General features: G+C 38.0%; 1 protein-coding gene across 1 annotated transcript in view; it reads left to right on the top strand.

The window, feature by feature from the left end:
- The first annotated feature begins 1,522 nt into the window (after nucleotides 1-1,522).
- gnas (GNAS complex locus) overlaps nucleotides 1,523-20,020 on the top strand; it is a 63,437-nt gene continuing 44,939 nt past the window's right edge. Inside the window, exons 1-2 of the mRNA XM_062057613.1 lie at nucleotides 1,523-3,399; nucleotides 15,505-15,577. Coding sequence (XP_061913597.1) covers nucleotides 3,261-3,399; nucleotides 15,505-15,577 — 212 coding nt within the window. The 5' untranslated portion in view covers nucleotides 1,523-3,260. The remainder of the gene's footprint in view (nucleotides 3,400-15,504; nucleotides 15,578-20,020) is intronic.

Raw genomic sequence — 20,020 nt, 5'->3', positions numbered from 1 at the left:
ATGTGAACTCCCATTCAGCAGCAAGTCAGTCGGTGATAAAAAATGAAAGGACATCAATCACCACACTGATTAGTACTCAAAAAGACCAGCGATTGTTCAATCCTGATTATAAAGTAGTCGTTAACATTAATTGCTAACTCGCTAGCCGCTGACTTACTAGCTTTGCTTTCACTAACACTGTTGAATTCCATCCATCCATCCATTTTGTACCGCTTGTCCCTTTTGGGGTCGCAGGGGGTGCTGGAGCCTATCTCAGCTGCATTCAGGCGGAAGGCGGGGTACACCCTGGACAAGTCACCACCTCATTGCAGACTGTTGAATTCACATTGTTTATTTTATTTAAGAATGACAGTTAATTTGCCCTTGCAGTCATTAAAGCTTTAATGTACAAACATACATATATACTGTACATACTGTACATATACATTCACTGTACAAACATACATATACACATACTGTACGTATACATTCACTGTACAAACATACATATACACATACTGTACATATACATTCACTGTACAAACATACATATACACATACTGTACATATACATTCACTGTACAAACATACATATACACATACATGTACATATACATTCACTGTACAAACATACATATACACATACTGTACATATACATTCACTGTACAAACATACATATACACATACATGTACATATACATTCACTGTACAAACATACATATACACATACTGTACATATACAAGTACATATACATACGTACACTCATGCATATAATCAGGTTTCATCAAACATCTATTAACGTTGTTGCCCTAGGGGAAACTGGGTAACACATGGCACACTGACAAAGCTTAACCTATTGTTACTATAACAATCTACAAGGTTAACATAGCTGGCTTCTCTTTCTTCCCCTCCATTTTTCTGATTTCTTTTGTATTTCAAGTTTTCATTGCATATATGTATTGTTGATAATAGAGGTAATTATTGTTGTTGTTCATTATCATTAGTGCTATTTCTATTGGTATTTGTATTGATCCATTTGTAGTGTAATAATGTTCATTGTCATTTCTATGTTATTATTTATTTCATTAACTGCTTCTTTGCTATCACTTTTACCATCCTATTTGATGATGTTGTTCTATTAATGTTGTTGTTGTCTCTCTGTCTTATCCCCCTCTTGTCCCCACAATTTCCCCCTCTGTCTTCCTTTTTTTTCTCTTTCTATCCCCTCCTGCTCTGGCCCAGCTGCATCAAATAATAATATAAATCCATTTAATAAAGTCAAATACAAATAAGGCAACAAGAGAAGTATCCCAGACTTCTCTTTTGTAAAGTAAACTTGTACAGCCGATATATGATTTGCCTGAGAAGCTGGACAGGACGAAAAATAAATAAAACATTAAAACTTTAATTGGAGCAGAAAGAGTTCCAGTATTCTATTTGAACCAGGCGCCATTTTGGAGGCGCAAAAAAATAAATAAAAAAGCTTACTCAACATGACGTCAGAGCACGTGATCACGCCGACGTCCCCGCCCCGTCGCTCCACCACTACACCTCTCCCTCTCTCTCTTTAGCCTTCCCAGGGTTCACCGAGCGCGGCGGCGTGGCCCCACCCCAATGTAGGCTCCTGCCCTAGGACAACGGAGACAACGGGAATATAAGAGTACTCTCCGAGGAGAAGACCGAGAAGAAGAAGAAGAAGACCAATCCGCTTCGCGTCCTTTTTTCGCCTCCCAGCAGCGTGGCGGCCTCAGTGCTAGCTAAACTAAGCTAGCTCTGTGCTGCTAATTCTGCTGGATTTCCACGCAAATGCGAAGAAATGAGCGCGTGGATTATTCCACGCCAGCATGCAGTGTGCGTGTACGTGTAGTGCGGGTGCACGTCCAGGCCTCAGATCACTCTTTTTGACGAGCAGATGCGTGCCTCAAAAACAACAAACCTCAATTTTTCTCCTGTAATTGTCCCTCGTATTCGGCTTCCTGTCTCGGCCAGGGTGGTGGCGATGTGAGGGGCCGAGAATACAACAAGTATTTTATGGGAAGGAGAAACCCGCAAAAGCCGGAGAAAATCCGAATAAGTTGGCTGTGAAAGGAGGCAGAGAAGTGGGCCGGAAGTGTCACACATGTTTAGTACTTCACTTCCTGGACGGGACCGTCGTCAAGTTGGAAATGTTCCGAACGGAAGCTTGGAACCCAGCCGGGTGAGCGCCACACTCACGCCGAATTACGCGCCCTGTCGCCGGCCAGAGTCAGACGCCAGCCCCGCGGTTGCTTGCCACCCTTCCCCTTGGACTACAAGTCAATCTGGACCAGCCCTGGTACAGTTTTTCCTGCTAGGACCAGGACCTCGGTCTGAGTGAACCATCTTCTTGGTCCACTTGTTGCATTTGACACCCCCTAGCCTCCCCGTTTGGAAGCCACTTAGGACTTCTATTAAATCTGGACCAGCCCTGGTACAGTTTTTCCTGCTAGGACCAGGACCTCGGTCTGAGTGAACCATCTTCTTGGTCCACTTGTTGCATTTGACACCCCCTAGCCTCCCCGTTTGGAAGCCACTTAGGACTTCTATTAAATCTGGACCAGCCCTGGTACAGTTTTTCCTGCTAGGACCAGGACCTCGGTCTGAGTGAACCCTCTTCTTGGTCCACTTGTTGCATTTGCCACCACCTAGCCTCCCTGTTTGGAAGCCACTTAGGACTTCTATTAAATCTGGACCAGCCCTGGTATGGTTTTTCCTGCTAGAGCCAGGACCTCGGTCTGAGTGAACCCTCTTTTCGGTCCACTTGTTGCATTTTCAACCACCTAGCCTCCCCATTTGGAAGCCACTTAGGACTACTAGTCAATCTGGACCAGCCCTGGTACGTTTTTTCCTGCTAGGACCAGGACCTTGGTCTGAGTGAACCCTCTTCTCGGTCCACTTGTTGCATTTGCCACCACCTAGCGTCCTCCTTTTTCCCGTTTGGAAAGCATTTAGGACTACTAGTCAATCTGGACCAGCCCTGGTACTTTTTTTCCTGCTAGGACCAGGACTTTGTCTGAGTGAACCCTCTTCTCGGTCCACTTGTTGCATTTGCCACCACCTAGCGTCCTCCTTTTTCCCGTTTGGAAGCCACTTAGGACTACTAGTCAATCTGGACCAGCCCTGGTACAGTTTTTACTGCTAGGACCAGGACTTCGGTCTGAGTGAACCCTCTTCTTGGTCCACTTGTTGCATTTGCCACCACCGAGCCTCCTCCTTCATCCCGTTTGGAAGCTCCCTCCTTTGCTTTTTCCCTGCGGGAAGATGGGTTGTTTGGGCAACAGTAAGACTGAAGACCAGAGAAACGAGGAGAAGGCCCAGAGAGAAGCGAACAAAAAGATCGAAAAGCAGCTCCAGAAGGACAAACAAATCTACAGAGCGACGCACCGACTGCTGCTTTTAGGTGAGTGCCTTCGTTTGTCAAAGTGCCAAGTAGAACAAACTTTTTAGAGTCCTTGGCTCTCCAAGTCATGGCCGACATTGAAATACAGTAGCGCAGTAGGCCTAAGTGTTCATTAAAAACAAGGCTGATGTTTTATTTAACAAGCATTGTCAATATCAAATATCAAACCTACTCAGTGGCCTTGTGGTTAGAGTGTCGCCCTGAGATCGGTTGGTCGTGAGTTCAAACCCTGGCCGAGTCACACCAAAGACTATAAAAATGGGACCCGTTACCTCCCTGCTTGGCACTCAGCATCAAGGGTTGGAATTGGGGGCCAAATCAACAAAATTATTCCCGAGCGCGGCCACCGCTGCTGCTCACTGCTCCCCTCACCTCCCAGGGGGTGGAACAAGGAGATGAGTCAAATGCAGAGGGTCATTTCACCACAGCTAGTGTGTGTGTGTGACAATCATTGGTACTTTAACCTTTTAACTTTTTATTTAACAAGCATTGTCAATATTTTTGAGAACAGTTTGAACAGTAACACTGTGAATAGGAAAAATAAAACACTGTACTTTTTAATCAAGTGACTCTTTGGCGTACCGCAGTTTTGAGAATCGGCGTTTTAGGTATTTGGAGTTCATGAGAAAAGTGAAAGGAGAACGTTGGTACTGTTAAAAAAAAAGGATGTTGCAAGACGCAAACATTGGTGGCGCTGATGAGTGGATTGTAAACGAAACAGCGAGGCTAAAGTGCATTGTTCTCCCACATTTTAAAGAACATGTGGAGCTAGATGTGATAAAATTGATCAACAAGTGCCCAAAATATCATCAAGTCCAACTTTATTTATAAAAGGGCTTTTCATCCTGGCTAGCTCGCCGCTTTTGTGCGTCACTTACTGTTATCTTATAGCTTTTGGGCTAATTGGGCTTAACAATAACAATTATATATATATACAATAAAACAGTGTTTTTCAACCTTTTTTCAGCCAAGGCACATTTCTTGCGTTAAAAAATCCGGAGGCACACCACCAGCAGAAATGATTTAAAAACGAAACGCAGTTAACAGTAAAAAGTCGTTGTCGCAATTGTTGGATATGAATTTAAAGCATAACAAGCATGCATCAATACAGCTCTTGTCTCAAAGTAGGTGTACTGTCACCACCTGTCACATCACACCCCGACTTATTTTGACTTTTTTGCTGTTTTCCTGTGTGTAGTGTTTTAGTTCTTGTCTTGCGCTCTAATTTTTGTGGCTTTTTCTCTTTTTTTGGTATTTTCCTGGAGCGGTTTCATGTCTTCCTTTGAGAGATATTTAAGGCTGCAGCTAACGATTATTTTTCTATCGATTAATCTATAGATTATTTTTTTCGATTAATCGGTTAATCTATAGATTATTTTTTCGATTCATCTATAGATTATTTTTCCTTTTACAGATTATTTTTTATTTTATTTTATTTAAAATGAAGATGAAAAAATAAAAGTAGGCCAGTTTTTTCAAAAGGCATGGCTTTTATTTACAAAAAAAAAAAGTATGGCCACTCAGTCAACATTGACAACAACAGGACAAAATATTCTGTAACAATGTAAACATTTAAAACTTTTAACATTTAACAAAATTAAAAGTAGCTTATTTGCTTTTTAATGTGCAAATATAAAAGTCAACATCCAGTGCAAATCTTAATATTCTGCAATAGTATAAGCATTTCAAAAGTAAAAGTATTGCTTATTTTGCTTTAAAATGTGCAAAAATAAAGATAAACATCCAATACAAAAAAGTGCAAAACGAAATATTCTGTAACAACAGTGTAAACATTTCAACAAAAGTGAAAGTATTGCTTATTTGCTAAAATGTGCAAAAATAAAGATAAACATCCAATACAAAAAAGTGCCAATCTAAATATTCTGGAGCACTGTAAACATTAAGTATTGCTTTTAAAATGTGCAAAATAAACATCCAGTCCAGCACAGTACACAATAACCAATTCTACTCATTCCAGTGAGTGACTAACAGTTGTAATGAAGAAAGGTTAGCATGTCTACTTGCTTTGCTTCTTTTCTTGTTTACAATATTCCCGGCAGCTGAAAATAGGCGCTCAGAAGGGGTCGATGTGGCTGGAACTGAGAGGTAATTAGCCTTCACCTCAAACCAGGACTGCGAGTGAGCTGAGCTGCAGTTTAAGTTTCTAGAAGGTCAACGGGCTCATAGTGATGTTACTAGTAGTTGACTGGGAGGTGTTTATTATCATTTGGGGAGAGTCCGCTGCCTGATGCTCACCTGTAAACACCTATCTGCTCGACGCTGAAGCGCTGACTACATGCGCTATGAATACGCACTGCTGATTGGCTGATAATGCTTCGTGTGTACCAATCAGATGGTTGTGTGGGTGGGACAATGCTGCGTGTGTACCAATCAGATGGTTGTATGGGTGGGACAATGCTGCGTGCTGAGACAGAGGCAGAGGAGCAAAGCAACTTGTTAAGACTTTAGCAGCTAAAGTTAGCTTTAGCTTAGAAACTCGTTCGGTACACCCCCATACCGAACCGAAAGCCCCGTACCGAAACGGTTCAATACAAAACACATACCGTTACACCCCTAGCAGATACAAATGACACATTCATGTTTTTGTGTAATGATGACAACGTATGCTAACGCGGACGATTGACTAGTTGATGGTTGATGGTTTTCTTTTGAAATGTTCGTTCATAGCCGTTGTGCTGCTATGATAGGCCATTTCCGCTCGACACAGTGTGCATACAACAACATTATTAGGCTGTGTATTGAAATACTCCCACACTTTTGACGACTTTTGGCGTGCGTTTTTCCCCTCGCTCGCACAGTCTGCTTTGCGCTCTGCCATGACGGTAGTGTGACGTAATTATGCGACGCGTCGACGCACAAAAACGGCGTCGACGTATTTACATAACCGATGACGTCGACTATGTCGACGCGTCGTTTCAGCCTTAGAGATATTTCCTGCATCTACTTGGTTTTAGCAATCAAGACTATTTAAGTTGTTGTTATCCTTCTTTGTGGGGACATTGTTGATTGTCATGTCATGTTCGGATGTACATTGTGGACGCCGTCTTTGCTCCACAGTAAGTCTTTGCTGTCGTCCAGCATTCTGTTTTTGTTTACATTGTAGCCAGTTCAGTTTTAGTTTTGTTCTGCATAGCCTTCCCTAAGCTTCAATGCCTTTTCTTAGGGGCAATCACCTTTTGTTTATTTTTGGTTTAAGCATTAGACACAATTTTACCTGTACACTGCCTCCCGCTGTTTCCGACATCTACAAAGCAATTAGCACCGGCTGCCACCTACTTATATGGAAGAGTATTACACGGTTACTCTGCCGAGCTCTAGACAACACAGACGCTCAACAAAAACACATAATTTGCAGACTATAATTACTGGTTTTGCAAAAAATATTTTTACTCCAAATAGGTGAAATTAGACAATCTCCCACGGCGCACCGGATTGTATCTCACGGCACTAGTGTGCGCCGCGGCACAGTGGTTGAAAAACACAGCAATAACATATAAAGGGTCAGTCCAAAAGTCTATTCCTATGTGACCAGTTCTTGGGTCTGGGTTGACCCACATCTCTCATCAAAAACACACACATGGCTGAGTACAGAGGAGCCAAGTGAAGAAACACTATCACTATATTGGATTGTTCAACTTCAATAATAAATTGAGTAAAGTGAGAAGACCTGTACCCTCATGGTCATTAATTAGCAGCTATAACACAACCAATGTTGTTGTATATAGTGTTACTTTCAAAGGCAAAATTAAAGTATTGCTAGAAACATAATTTTATATGGGACTTTATTGTATTATATGTATAGTACATGTTCCAAAAAGAAAAAGCATAAAACACCACCAGAATTAGAGATATTACAAGTCAAAGTGATGAAGCTTAGTGTTACGCTCATGACTTAGTGTAACTAAACATTACCCTATAAGATGAAGGCAATTGCATTTTATTGATATTTGAAATGTATTCAATGAATATTTAAATATACAAAATGTAAAAAAGGGAATAAATATTCAAAATAAGATCATTAAATGAAATCTAGTTTGGTTACGCCATCATGAGCGCAACACAAGGTTGTAAAAGTTTCAACTACAATTCTAAATAAGATGTCAAAAGCAAACTAAAATCAAATACACACAGCTTAAAGATTGATCAATACCTATTTAAATTTAGTAATACATAAATATGATGATTTATCAAAATATAAAAGAAATATACCTGAACAGAACGCTCATGATGGTTACACCAAATCATTTACCATCACTATATATATTCAAATACAGCCTCAAAAGCAACATTAAAGATTAAAGTACCAATGATTGTCACACACACACACTAGATGTGGTGAAATTTGTCCATCCCCTTGGGGAGCAGTGGGCAGCAGCGGCGCCGCGCCCGGGAATCATTTTTGGTGATTTAACCCCCAACTCCAACCCTTGATGCTGAGTGCCAAGCAGGGAGGGAAACGGGTCCCATTTTTATAGTCTTTGGTATGACTCGGCTGCATGTATTGAAACAAAACAATGCACAATATGAAATGAATGATATGGGGCAAAGACAGGAGACTTTATTCTTTAGGCTACCCTTAAAAAATTTGTGTTTGCAATTTCCAACCCATAACATTTAGGGTTGGGTCGGTAGGTAGGTAAATATTTTTTTTTTGTAGCTTTACTGAATAATACCTGTTAAATATCTTTACTTGCATATAAATTGACATCTAATATACATTGGTGACAAGTGTAGACATAGATCAGATGGTAAGGAATTGCCTCTAATCTGGGTTTATACTTGGAACTCAATAAATAGGAGAAAAGAAATATTTAGAAATATTTGATAGAAAAAAAAAATTCACTCCTGGACAAGCCAATAAAAACTTTTGGGTAGGCAGAAAAGTAGTGGGTCAGTCGGCAATTGCAAACAAACAAATTTTTTATTTAGGCCTTATCAAAACATGAAATGTTTTGTTTTATGAATATAAATATATCTGTGGTAGTAATCTGGGTTTATTGTGTATGAAATTAACATAATTTATCATTGACATACGCTCGAAATAATTACACAAACACACGGCATAGACGCTCGATATATTGGCGTGACTATCACGGACATATGCAAATTGAATAATTCGAATTATTACGAGAAATACACAAGCTTTTGCAAGAGCATGGAATATTTAAAAAGTACTATTAAAACCAATTTGAATGCGAGTAATGTAAAATATGCAACTAAAAGCAGCGACAAGAAACAAGCTGAAAAAATAAAGAAATTGAAAATTGTTAGCGTGGGTACCCAACTTTGATTCAATCAAAGTACACATTTTCTTTAGTGACTAAAACAAGAGGTTAACGCATCGATAGAAAATTTATATAAAAGTATTCACTTACCGGCAAAACTATCTGTTGATTAATAAAATTCCATTATTTTCCTTATTTCCGTCCGTGACGAACGCTCGGCATAAACTTACTGGTAACACCAAATCGTCAACATGTTCTATTTATACCCCGCACGGCGGATGAATATCGTTTATCGCACCATGTGTTTACATGAATTAAAAGTAGTCCACTTTGCATAATCCTTTGTTTATTTTGACATGTTATGATCAGTTATACGTTTGTGATGCGTACACAATTCTCTCAGGGTGAAACAATTCTCTCTTATAAAGGCATAATTCAGAAAAAATGTTATTGCAAAATAGGTTGTTTATTTCTTATATAAATTATCAAACTATTAGAACTATTTCGCGCACGGATGTTTTATGTAAAACTCTTATGGGCTAGTTTGAAAATAGAAATTGGTTCCACAAAAAAATTACGAACGTATGCGTTTTTCACCACCGGTTTTGACGAACTTTGCGTTTTCGGTGGATGCTACAGAAATACTTCTGTATGTATTCATATTTCATCAACAGAATATGAATTGTTAATAAACTGACCAATTCATTTAAGCTGTATTTTTCTTGCATTAACGGGAATGGGGGTAAAAAGTAACGCTATGAATCGCGTTTTTCCAAGTTTTTTGGGGCATTTTTATGCTTTTTCCAAGCATCTCCTTTTTATTATCATTGATTTTAAATGGTCAAACTAATGCATACTATATATGCATGCCCTAGTAAAAAAAAAAAAAAGTCATATTTATTTTGATTGTTACATTAGCATCAAGCTAGCGCATTTTTGGAAAGGCAGAAGTATCAGCTGAGTTGCACCGCTGACATTTTAAAGTGCATGCAGAGGTAGAGGTGTATATGGATGTGGTAATATAGCACAGTAACAGACCACAGGGGGGTGAAACCACCACAACTGAGTAATATTTTGAATATCCAGGTAAACATTTGTTAGTTGACTTTTGAACAGTAACGTTAAATACATATGCTAGCGAAGCATCTGTCTACTTCTAAATGTTAAATTATATATAACCGTTGTTTTACTGTGTGTTTATAATGATTTGAAAGTGGAAAAGAAAGCTCATTGTCCCTAGTCTACTCTATTTTACGCACTATAGAGCACACCGGTATATAAGCCCCACCCACAAAATTCTAGAAGTTTTCCATATATTAGTCGCACCGGACTATAAGTCGCAGTTATACACGATGTCAAATGAGGTATTTACACTGAAAAGTCTTGTATATGTTTATTTACATACCTTAATTGTTTTCAAACAGTGTCTGTAACACGGCAGTAAAATGGATGATCAAACAAAACAGAAGTCATCGTCATGGACCTACTAACTGCGCAAGCTAGCTCTCCAATTAGCTAAACAAACTCAATAACTCTGCGGTGACGTTTTAGTAAATTTACAAACCAAACGTTACAGCAAGAATGCCATTGTAGGTTAATAATACTAATATACACTTGTAAATGCGTTAGCGTATTTGCTAATGCTAAAGACGTTAGTTTCATTACATTACGATAGCACGTACAATTATCCATGAAAACACTCCTACAGATGGTACGGTTCAGTAAGTAAGAATTGTTTTAGTTATATTGTAAAACGTACAAACGTTGCTCTGAGTGATGAATGGAGAATCCATACGAGTAGAAACGCTATGGACGGCTAGAAGACTGAACAGCACTTGTACTTCTGGTTAAAATCTTTAAAGGCCATTGTAAGTTAATAATACTAACACAGACACTCGTAAATGTGTTAGCATATTTGCTAATGCTAACGACGCTAGTTTCATTACATTATGATAGCATGTATAAATATGCATGAATCTAGTCCTACAGACATCACACATGGGACGCTTTAGTAAGTAAGAATGGTTTTAGTTATATTGTAAAACTTACAAACGTTGCTAAGAGTGACGAATGGAGTAGAAACGCAATGGACAACTTGGAAGACGGTACGGAAACCTCTACTTACAGTTGAAACGCAGTGTAAAAGAGAAGGTCAATGCAGCGTGAGCAGTGAGCCGACTCGTTCCAAAGGTGGTGGCATAGCAAAACAATAACACACCTATTCAGTCTCTATTTGCACGATGGTCGCCAGCAAAGAAAACCCCCCAAATTAGCCGCACCGTTTCATAAGTTGCATAGTTCGAAGCGTAGGAAAAAAGTAGCGGCTCATACCTCGGAATTTACAGTTGTAAAAAATGAGACAAATCAGGACTATCACACCAACATTTGACAGCGCATGTAGAGGTAGACCATGTGATTGTACATTTTGGACAACTAAATACAACTTGAGGGTTCCAGGTTCTATCCCTTCTTTCGCCATCCTAGTCACTGCCGCCGTGTCCTTGGGCAAGGCACCTAACCTACTAGCTCCCAGTGCCACCCACTTAGCTTAAAGATATAGATAATGGCTTTCACTATGTAAAGTGCTTTGAGTCTCTAGAGACCAGCGCTATATAAATATAATTCACCAAATGAGCACCTGATGATGTTTTTGATGCAAGTATAACCGTTCAAAGGCAATAAACCTGTATTTATTGCATATTTGAACATTGTCATTGAAATGTAAACTTTTTAATATTCAAGTTAAACAAAATGCATTCAGAAAGCTCTTCACTTTTTATGTCACCGCCTTATTCCAAAATGGAATATATTCATTTTTGTCCTCAAAATTCTACACACATTGCCCCATAATGACAATGTGATTATTATTTTTTTATGTTGCAAATGTTTTAAACATAAAAAAGTAAAACATGACACAAAAGTATGCATACTCTTTGAGCAATACTTTGTTGATGCTCCTTTGGCAGCCATTCCAGCCTCAAGTATTTTTGAATACAATGCCACACGCTTGGCACACCTATCTTCGGGCAGTTTGGCCCATTCCTCTTTGCAGCACCTCTCAAGCTCCGTCAGGTTGGATGGGAAGGTTTTCATCCAGGATGTCTCTGTACATTGCTGCATTCATCTTTCCCTCTATCTCTTTTTTAATTAATAACTTTGCAAAAAAGAAAAACACGTTTGACATTGGCATTGTAGGGTGTTGTATGTAGAATTTTAAGGACATAAAAAATGGATTAATTCCATTTTCAAATTAACCTGTACCACAAAATTATGAACAAGTGAATATACTCTCTTAGCAAAGTAAGATAAATAGTTAGTGTGTGTGTTAAGGTGGGGGACCCTCAGATATACACAACCATACAATAAATCAATGATCAGTTCTGGTTATCCCGGTACTGTTGAATGGGTTTAAAAAGTACTCAAATCTTTTAACCAAGTTGCATTTTCTTTTTTTTAATCACTAAAATAAATAGACTCACCACATACTTTCTTGGCAGAGGAAACATTGAATATTGTTCTGCCTTCATAAGAGCCACATTCTTTTTATGGGTGTGTTTGAATATGTTTATCTTTACATTAGGGCTGGGCGATATATCGATATACTCGATACATCGCGGGTTTGTCTCTGCGATATAGAAAATGACTATATCGTGATATTCGAGTATACGTTCTCACGCAGTTGCTTTTAGCTGCGGGCATTACACTACAGGCGTCTCTCACTCTTTGTTGTCTCTCCTTCTCACAGAGACATAAAACAAGCGCACGTTCTTACATACGTCACATACGTATACGCCCTCGCGGAGCAGAGAGGTAGCGGCATGGGTAAGGTTAGCTGTGGTGCGAGTGGTAATACGAGAGAAAGAAGGTGCAAATCTGGTAACAAATGAAGGAAGAATGAATTCCCAAGAAAAACAGCACGGGGTCCATCGTCTGGCGGTGGTTTGGCTTCAAGCGGGAATATTTAAGATTAAGATTAAAGATTAAAGTACCAATGATTGTCACACACACACTAGATGTGGTGAAATTTGTCCTCTGCATTTGACCCATCCCCTTGGGGAGCAGTGGGCAGCAGCGGCGCCGCGCCCGGGAATCATTTTGGTGATTTAACCCCCAACTTCAAGTGGGAATATGTCGAACAGACAGCTGTAATTTGTCAAGTGTGGGGCAAAAGCGTTGCTACAAAAAGTAGCATTACTGCTAATATGTAGCATCATTTGAAAAGTCACCCGCTAGAGCAGACCTGGGCAAATTAAGGCCCGGGGGCCGCATGCGGCCCGTTAAACGTTTCAATCTGGCCCGCCGGACATTCCCAAATATTTTTTTTATATATTTTAAGATGGAAACTGTAGCTGCCATTATGATGTGCAGTGATGTTTTCAAATTACCGTAAGTCTTTAACTATACAAAGTATTGTAATGGTTGGAATCTGCGCTTTTGCATTAGTAGTTACTATGGCAATCTAAGTCACAGCAGCTCAGACGAGGCACCAAGCAGTGTGAGTGGGGAGCGTTTCCACAGAGTGTTTCCAGAGCGGCCAGCCTGAAATGCGGGTGTCAGTGACAGACGCGGAAGGAGATTTTTACAACAAAGTTCTAAAGCTTAGTTATATATCAGATTGTAGGTGGTTTTTTGGGGGGATTTTTACTCTTCGCGTTCATATTTCACTGTCTGTTGCATTTTTGTTGCGTTTCGCTTGATTGTAAAATATGTCAATCGAGAGGCGGGGTGACGTTCACATGTTGTCAATATTCAGTGTTTTACCGTTCATAGTTAATATTGTAAATCCCACATTCTTTATTTTAATCTACATTCTGGGTGCTTCATTCAGTAAAACATTTTTTAAATTCAATTCAGTTTTTTAAGGCGGTCTGTCATAAGGTTTTTAGCTTTCAATCAGACATTATTGTGAGGTTTTGTATTAGTGTTCCTAAAAATAGGACCCAAGCACACATACTGTACAGCAGATTTTCACAGCTTTTATATATATATATATATATATATATATATATATATATATATATTAGGGCTGTGAATCTTTGGGTGTCCCACGATTCGATTCAATATCGATTCTTGGGGTCACGATTCGATTCAAAATCGATTTTTTTTTTCAATTCAACACGATTCTCGATTCAAAAACGATTTTTTGCCCGATTCAAAACGATTCTCTATTCATTCAATACATAGGATTTCAGCAGGATCTACCCCAGTCTGCTGACATGCAAGCCGAGTAGTAGATTTTTGTAAAAAGCTTTTATAATTGTAAAGGACAATGTTTTATCAACTGATTGCAATAATGTTAATTTGTTTTAACTATTAAATGAACCAAAAATATGACTTATTTTATCTTTGTGAAAATATTGGACACAGTGTGTTGTCAAGCTTATGAGATGCGATGCAAGTGTAAGCCACTGTGACACTATTGTTCTTTTTTAAAAAAAATTTATAAATGTCTAATGATAATGTCAATGAGGGATTTTTAATCACTGCTATGTTGAAATTGTAACTAATATTGCTACTGTTGTTGATAATATTCATTTTTGTTTCACTGCTTTTGGTTTGTTCTGTGTCGTGTTTGTGTCTCCTCTCAATTGCTCTGTTTATTGCAGTTCTGTGTTGCTGGGTCGGGTTTGGTTTTGGAATTGGATTGCATTGTTATGGTATTGCTGTGTATTGTTTTGTTGGGTTGATTAATTAAAAGATAAAAATTAAAATAAAATATTTTTTTAAATACTTTTTTTTTTTTTAAATACATTTTTTTTAAATGAGAATCAAATCAATCAAATGAGAGGCAAAATATCCAGATATATATCGTGTATCGTGACATGGCCTACAAATATTTAGATATTAAAAAAAGGCCATATCGCCCAGTCCTACTTTACATTTTAATTTGTAAACATTTGATATTATTTTTTTATTGAATGATCATTTCCATTCACTTCCTGTTCATGTGACGTCACTTCCCCCTAAAGACTCCTGTCTGTTTGAACTCCACACTGTGGACTTTATATCTTCACTGTGTGTAAACACATTCTTTATGTTTAATGTGAATACTGTATTTTAGTAGTTTATGTTTAATGTGAATACTGTATCTTAGTAGTTTATGTTCAATGTGAATACTGTATCTTAGTTGTTTATGTTAAATCTGCATACTGTATCTTAGTAGTTTATGTTCAATGTGAATACTGTATCATAGTTGTTTATGTTCAATCTGAATACTGTATCTTAGTAGTTTATGTTTAATGCAAATACTGTATCTTAGTTGTTTATGTTCAATGTGAATACTCTATCTTAGTAGTTTATGTTCAATGTGAATACTGTATCTTAGTAGTTTATGTTCAATGTGAATACTGTATCTTAGTTGTTTATGTGCAATGTGAATAATGTATCTTAGTTGTTTATGTTTAATGTGAATACTGTATTTTAGTACTTTATGTTCAATGTGGATACTGTATCTCAGTTGTTTATGTTCAATCTGCATACTGCAACAACAAAACAGATGTGTTGTGTGTGTATGATTGTTTGTACATTGATGTTACATCCATGATGTCGTTCACAACAACTCGTGTGGTTAACACGCGCTCTCAAAGCATTTGACAAGGTTGTAAACACGTCAGTCAGATATGATTTGAGTCAATATTTGAGTGGGGCCCCTCTGTAGTTGAAAAGGTTACGACCCCCTGCTCTATCTATACATTAGGGGCATTCTAGTCTTTTTAGGACTTTTCTGCAAAAACGTTTGTTTCCCAAATTTCGAGCTAAACTGGAGGGGGCCGGCACAAAGTCCTTCCTGAGCTGCATTTGGCCCCCCGGACAGCAGTTGAATACAATCTTATGTGTTGTCATGTCTCTGCCTTTGTAGGAGCCGGAGAGTCCGGGAAGAGCACAATCGTGAAACAGATGAGGATTCTCCACGTCAACGGCTTCAATGCAGAGTGAGTGTGATAGTAGGCAAAGGTTCTTTCAACATGTGTCTTGAGGACCATCACAGACTTCCTTCACATTGTCCTGCAGTGGCGCTGGTTCCGTGTTCAGGTGCCCTGTGAATGTGAAACATAATGCTTTTGTGAAGAACTGCAATGTAGAAAAAACACCTCATGAGAGCGCAAAAAGGTTTTAGCCATATTTAAGAGGTTTTTCCAAATACGGCTGTTTCCATTACCGGTTTCTTATTGCGATGTTTAGGTTTTACACATTTCTAAAGTAAGGGAAACACCGCTACTGACACACAAGGACAAAGCGCTCATTAGCAATTAGGATTTTCCCCATACCAATATTTTGGTACCGGTACCAAAATGTATTTCAATACTTTTCTAAATAAAGGAGACCACAAAAAATGTCATTATTGTTTTTATTGTAACAAAAAATCTTAGTGTACATGAAATATATGTTTATTATTGTAATTTAGTCCCTAAATAAAATAGTGAACATACTAGACAACTTTTCTTTTAGTAGTAAGTAAACAAACAAAGACTCCTAATTAGTCTGCTGACGTATGCAGTAACATATTGTGTCATTTATCATTCTATTATTTTGTCTACATTATGAGGGACAGACTGTAAAAATTAATTATTAATCTACTTGTTCATTTACTTTTAATATCTGCTTATTTTCTGTTTTAACATGTTCTATCTACACTTCTGTTCAAATGTAATAATCACTTATTCTTCTCTTCTTTGATACTTTACATTAGTTTTGGATGATACCACACATTTAGGTATCGATCCGATACCAAGTCGTTACAGGATCATACATTGGTCATATTCAAAGTCCTCGTGTGTCCAGGGACGTATTTACTGAATTTATAAACATAATATGAAGTTTAAAAAAAGGAAAAAAATATTTTGTGACGATAACAAATAATGGTGTAATCATAGTAGTATCGACTAGATACGCTCTTGTACTTGGTATCATTACAGTGGATGTTAGGTGTAGATCCACCAATGGTGTTTGTTTACATTGTGACGCCGGTGGTGAGCTATTGTATCCTCCTACGGTGTGTAGTGAAGCATGTTTAGCTATTCCTTGTCCTCCAGTGATATTGATACTTGTAAGAAACTTAATTTGTCACCATGGAGGCCAGGATTAGTGATTTTAAAGTAGCTAAAACACTGCCGACTGCGGATGGATGATAGATGCTAGCTAGCCATGTCTTAAAGCACCTCTCCCTGAGGGTGTCTCGGTGTTATTATCTTTACTTTTTACACCAAAATGCGTCCATTCTCCCTTTTCTGTCTACACACTGTGTCTGCTTGCAAGTACTCCGTATGACGTGACAACGCAACGTCATGCCCGTTAAACTTCTTTTTTTTTTTTAAACACTGGGAACCGGTACTTCTCAAACAGAGTATAGTACCGTTTTTGATTCATTAGTACTGCAATACTTTACTAGTACCGGTATACCGTACAACCCTATTAGCAATAAAGCTACACACACATCAAAGTGTTCTAGTGTTGTCCCGGTAGCCAAATACTGTTCAATACTTTTAAAATACCTTTCAAAATAAATGGGACCACAAAAAATGTCATTATTGGCTTCATCAAAGTGTTCTAGTGTTGTCCCGGTAGCCAAATACTGTTCAATACTTTTAAAATACCTTTCAAAATAAATGGGACCACAAAAAATTTCATTATTGGCTTCATTTAAACAGAACATCTTCTGATACATGAAGCATTTCTAATTGCAATCATTGATGGCAGTACTGTATATGCTATCTATAGTATGTTGTTGAACAGGGAAGTAGATTCTTCCAGGAAGCTGAATGTTGAATGTTGCGCTCTACAAAATGTTTATACTGTAAACTACTTATTACAATACCAACTGTTGGATTGTAACATTCATCTTAGTCGTAATTTTTGTTACCAAATTTGGAGGTGTTGAAATCGCCATGAAAATCGCTAACGCTAATAATAGCCTGTCTATGGCAAATACAATGTAAATTAGCATAAAGCTAGGGCATTTTCAAAGACTTACTTTACGTTCGAGCGTTTTCTCCCCAGCATTTGTTGGGGTTAAAAACTGCAGCATGACTTAGACCTTAGGGAGTTTGTCTGAGTGCTGCTTGAGTGTTTACGTCAGCTGGTTATTAGTCTGCCACCGGACGTGAAAAGTCTTAACATGGACGGTGTCAAAATATGGCATTTGATTTCACGTCAATCCATAGCCAGCAGTACCTTTTTACTTTTTATGGTCAAGGCAAGTGTTTCTTTAAAGGAAGGCTCATATTTTTAGGGCACCAAGGCAAACATTATTTTCTTTCCAGGCAGGGGCTCCAAAGCATGCATGTGTGTGTTTGTGTATATATATATATATATATATATATATATATATATATATATATATATATATATATATATATATATATATATATATATATATTATGGCTGTACGGTATAATGGTATTAGTATAGTACCGCTCCCTCCACCAATAAACACTCATTTACACAAAAAGGGCTGTCTCTTTCCGTTATTAAAAACTTCTGGTTCCTACAATATAGAATAATATAGTCTGCAAGGGTTACAGTCCTTAAAGTACACCTGATTGTGTGTGCTGCTGGTCCACTCACATTTTCATTAATTACTATTTTTTATGTAATTGTTTTTATATTGTTTTACTTTCTTTTTTATTCAAGAAAAATTATTTTTTTTAAATTTATTTCTATTATTCTATCTTATCTAAAATAATTTAAAAAAAATAAAGGACCTTAACTTCACCAGACCAGGTTGTCAATGAAATCAGATTGTTCAAAAGGGTTCTTAAAACCGGGTCCAGTTCAGATTATGTCCAGATCGGGCTCAGCAACACACACCTTCACCCATGTACACTGAAAACCAGGGAACACAACAGGTTGAATACAATCCACAAACAAAAATACATTTTCAAATTAAGCACCCATGTACAGTCCAGATCACATCCAAGTCGGACTCAGCAACTCACACCTTCATTTTTGTACACTTAAAATAGGGAATACAACAACAGATTGCATATCATATATAAACAAAATTACATTTTCAAAATAAGCCTTTTAGGACTTCCCATCTTTTTTTTATGTTTTTTGGCATCATTATCGTTTTCAACCATGTAACTTCAGTGTTTCCCATAAACTGCCAAGATACCTGTGGTGGTGGGGGCGTGGCTATGGGCGTGGTCACCATGACATCATGGAGTAATTTGCATAATTTACTACAATGATATGATTTTCTCTAAAAAGGCTCAAAAAATGTATACTTACTAATTAATAATAACAGTTTTGTTTTAAACGTCCATCCATCCATCCATTTTACATTATGAATACACAAAAGATAACTACTACAGTATCAAATTAGTATTAGTATCTGAAGCACCGTCTCTACGTGTGTTTATTGACAACAGGGTTATAACCTGGACACGTTAGCTCGTCGGTATGGTAACAGGTGACCGTTACTGCGTGCGTCTGCCCCGGCCCCCGAGTCAAACAGCGAGCGGCGGTGTTAATGAAGCAGCGTCAGGCTGCTCACCGTCAGTGAAACGCTCGGTGAAATCGCGGATTAACGTTAAATATATGACGAGCCGCGAGCGATGCAGCGATAACCTATCTCACCTGGTAGAGCACCCGCTGCGGCGACCCAGTTCGATCCCACCTGACAGTCGCTTTGCTCCACGTCAATCCCCCCTCTCACCCTCTCTCCCCCCTCCCCCGTCTCTCTCCAGCTGTCCTTTCAAAATAAATGCATTCAAATCCCGAAAATAAAAATTAAGAAAATCCGAGTCGTGGCGGACGTAATTCTTTAGTGGCGGGTCGCCACAAATAAATGAATGTGTGGGAAACCCTGAACTTTCTGAAGTAAAAAAATACTGAATGAATGTTTTAAAGAAAGAAATACTAAGTGAATATCTGTTTTTGGCCTTAAAAATAAACATTTTACAGAGTAATATAATTAAATTAACTAAATCATGACTGTCAATGAACTCTCCTAAAATAACAGAAACCACATCAAGCTTCATAAACAAACCAATCTTTAAACTAGGGCTGGGCGATATGACTAAAAAATGTATCACGATATAAGTGTTTCATATCAGTCGATATCGATAATTATTGATAAAAAAACAAAAAACTATTCTAAATAAAGACCAGGAGAAAAAAGGCTAAATTTAAATACTTTTATTTTAAATATAACCTTTAACCTTTAGAACGAGGTCAGCATTATGAAAAACAGTCAGATAAATGAAAATACTGGTCGATGTGCAAATATTGACATTAAATAAATGCTTAATCCAACAAAATGTGCAAAGTATTGTAATTAAGAAATTAGTAGTGTACAACTCAGGCTTTAAAGCCATATTGGTAACAATATATGCAAATAAATAACTGTCACATTAAGCAAGCAGAAACAAACA

This window comes from Entelurus aequoreus, linkage group LG01 (assembly GCF_033978785.1).
Source record: "Entelurus aequoreus isolate RoL-2023_Sb linkage group LG01, RoL_Eaeq_v1.1, whole genome shotgun sequence".
Classification (NCBI taxonomy): Eukaryota; Metazoa; Chordata; class Actinopteri; order Syngnathiformes; family Syngnathidae; genus Entelurus; species Entelurus aequoreus.
This window is presented reverse-complemented; position numbering and strand designations above follow the sequence as displayed.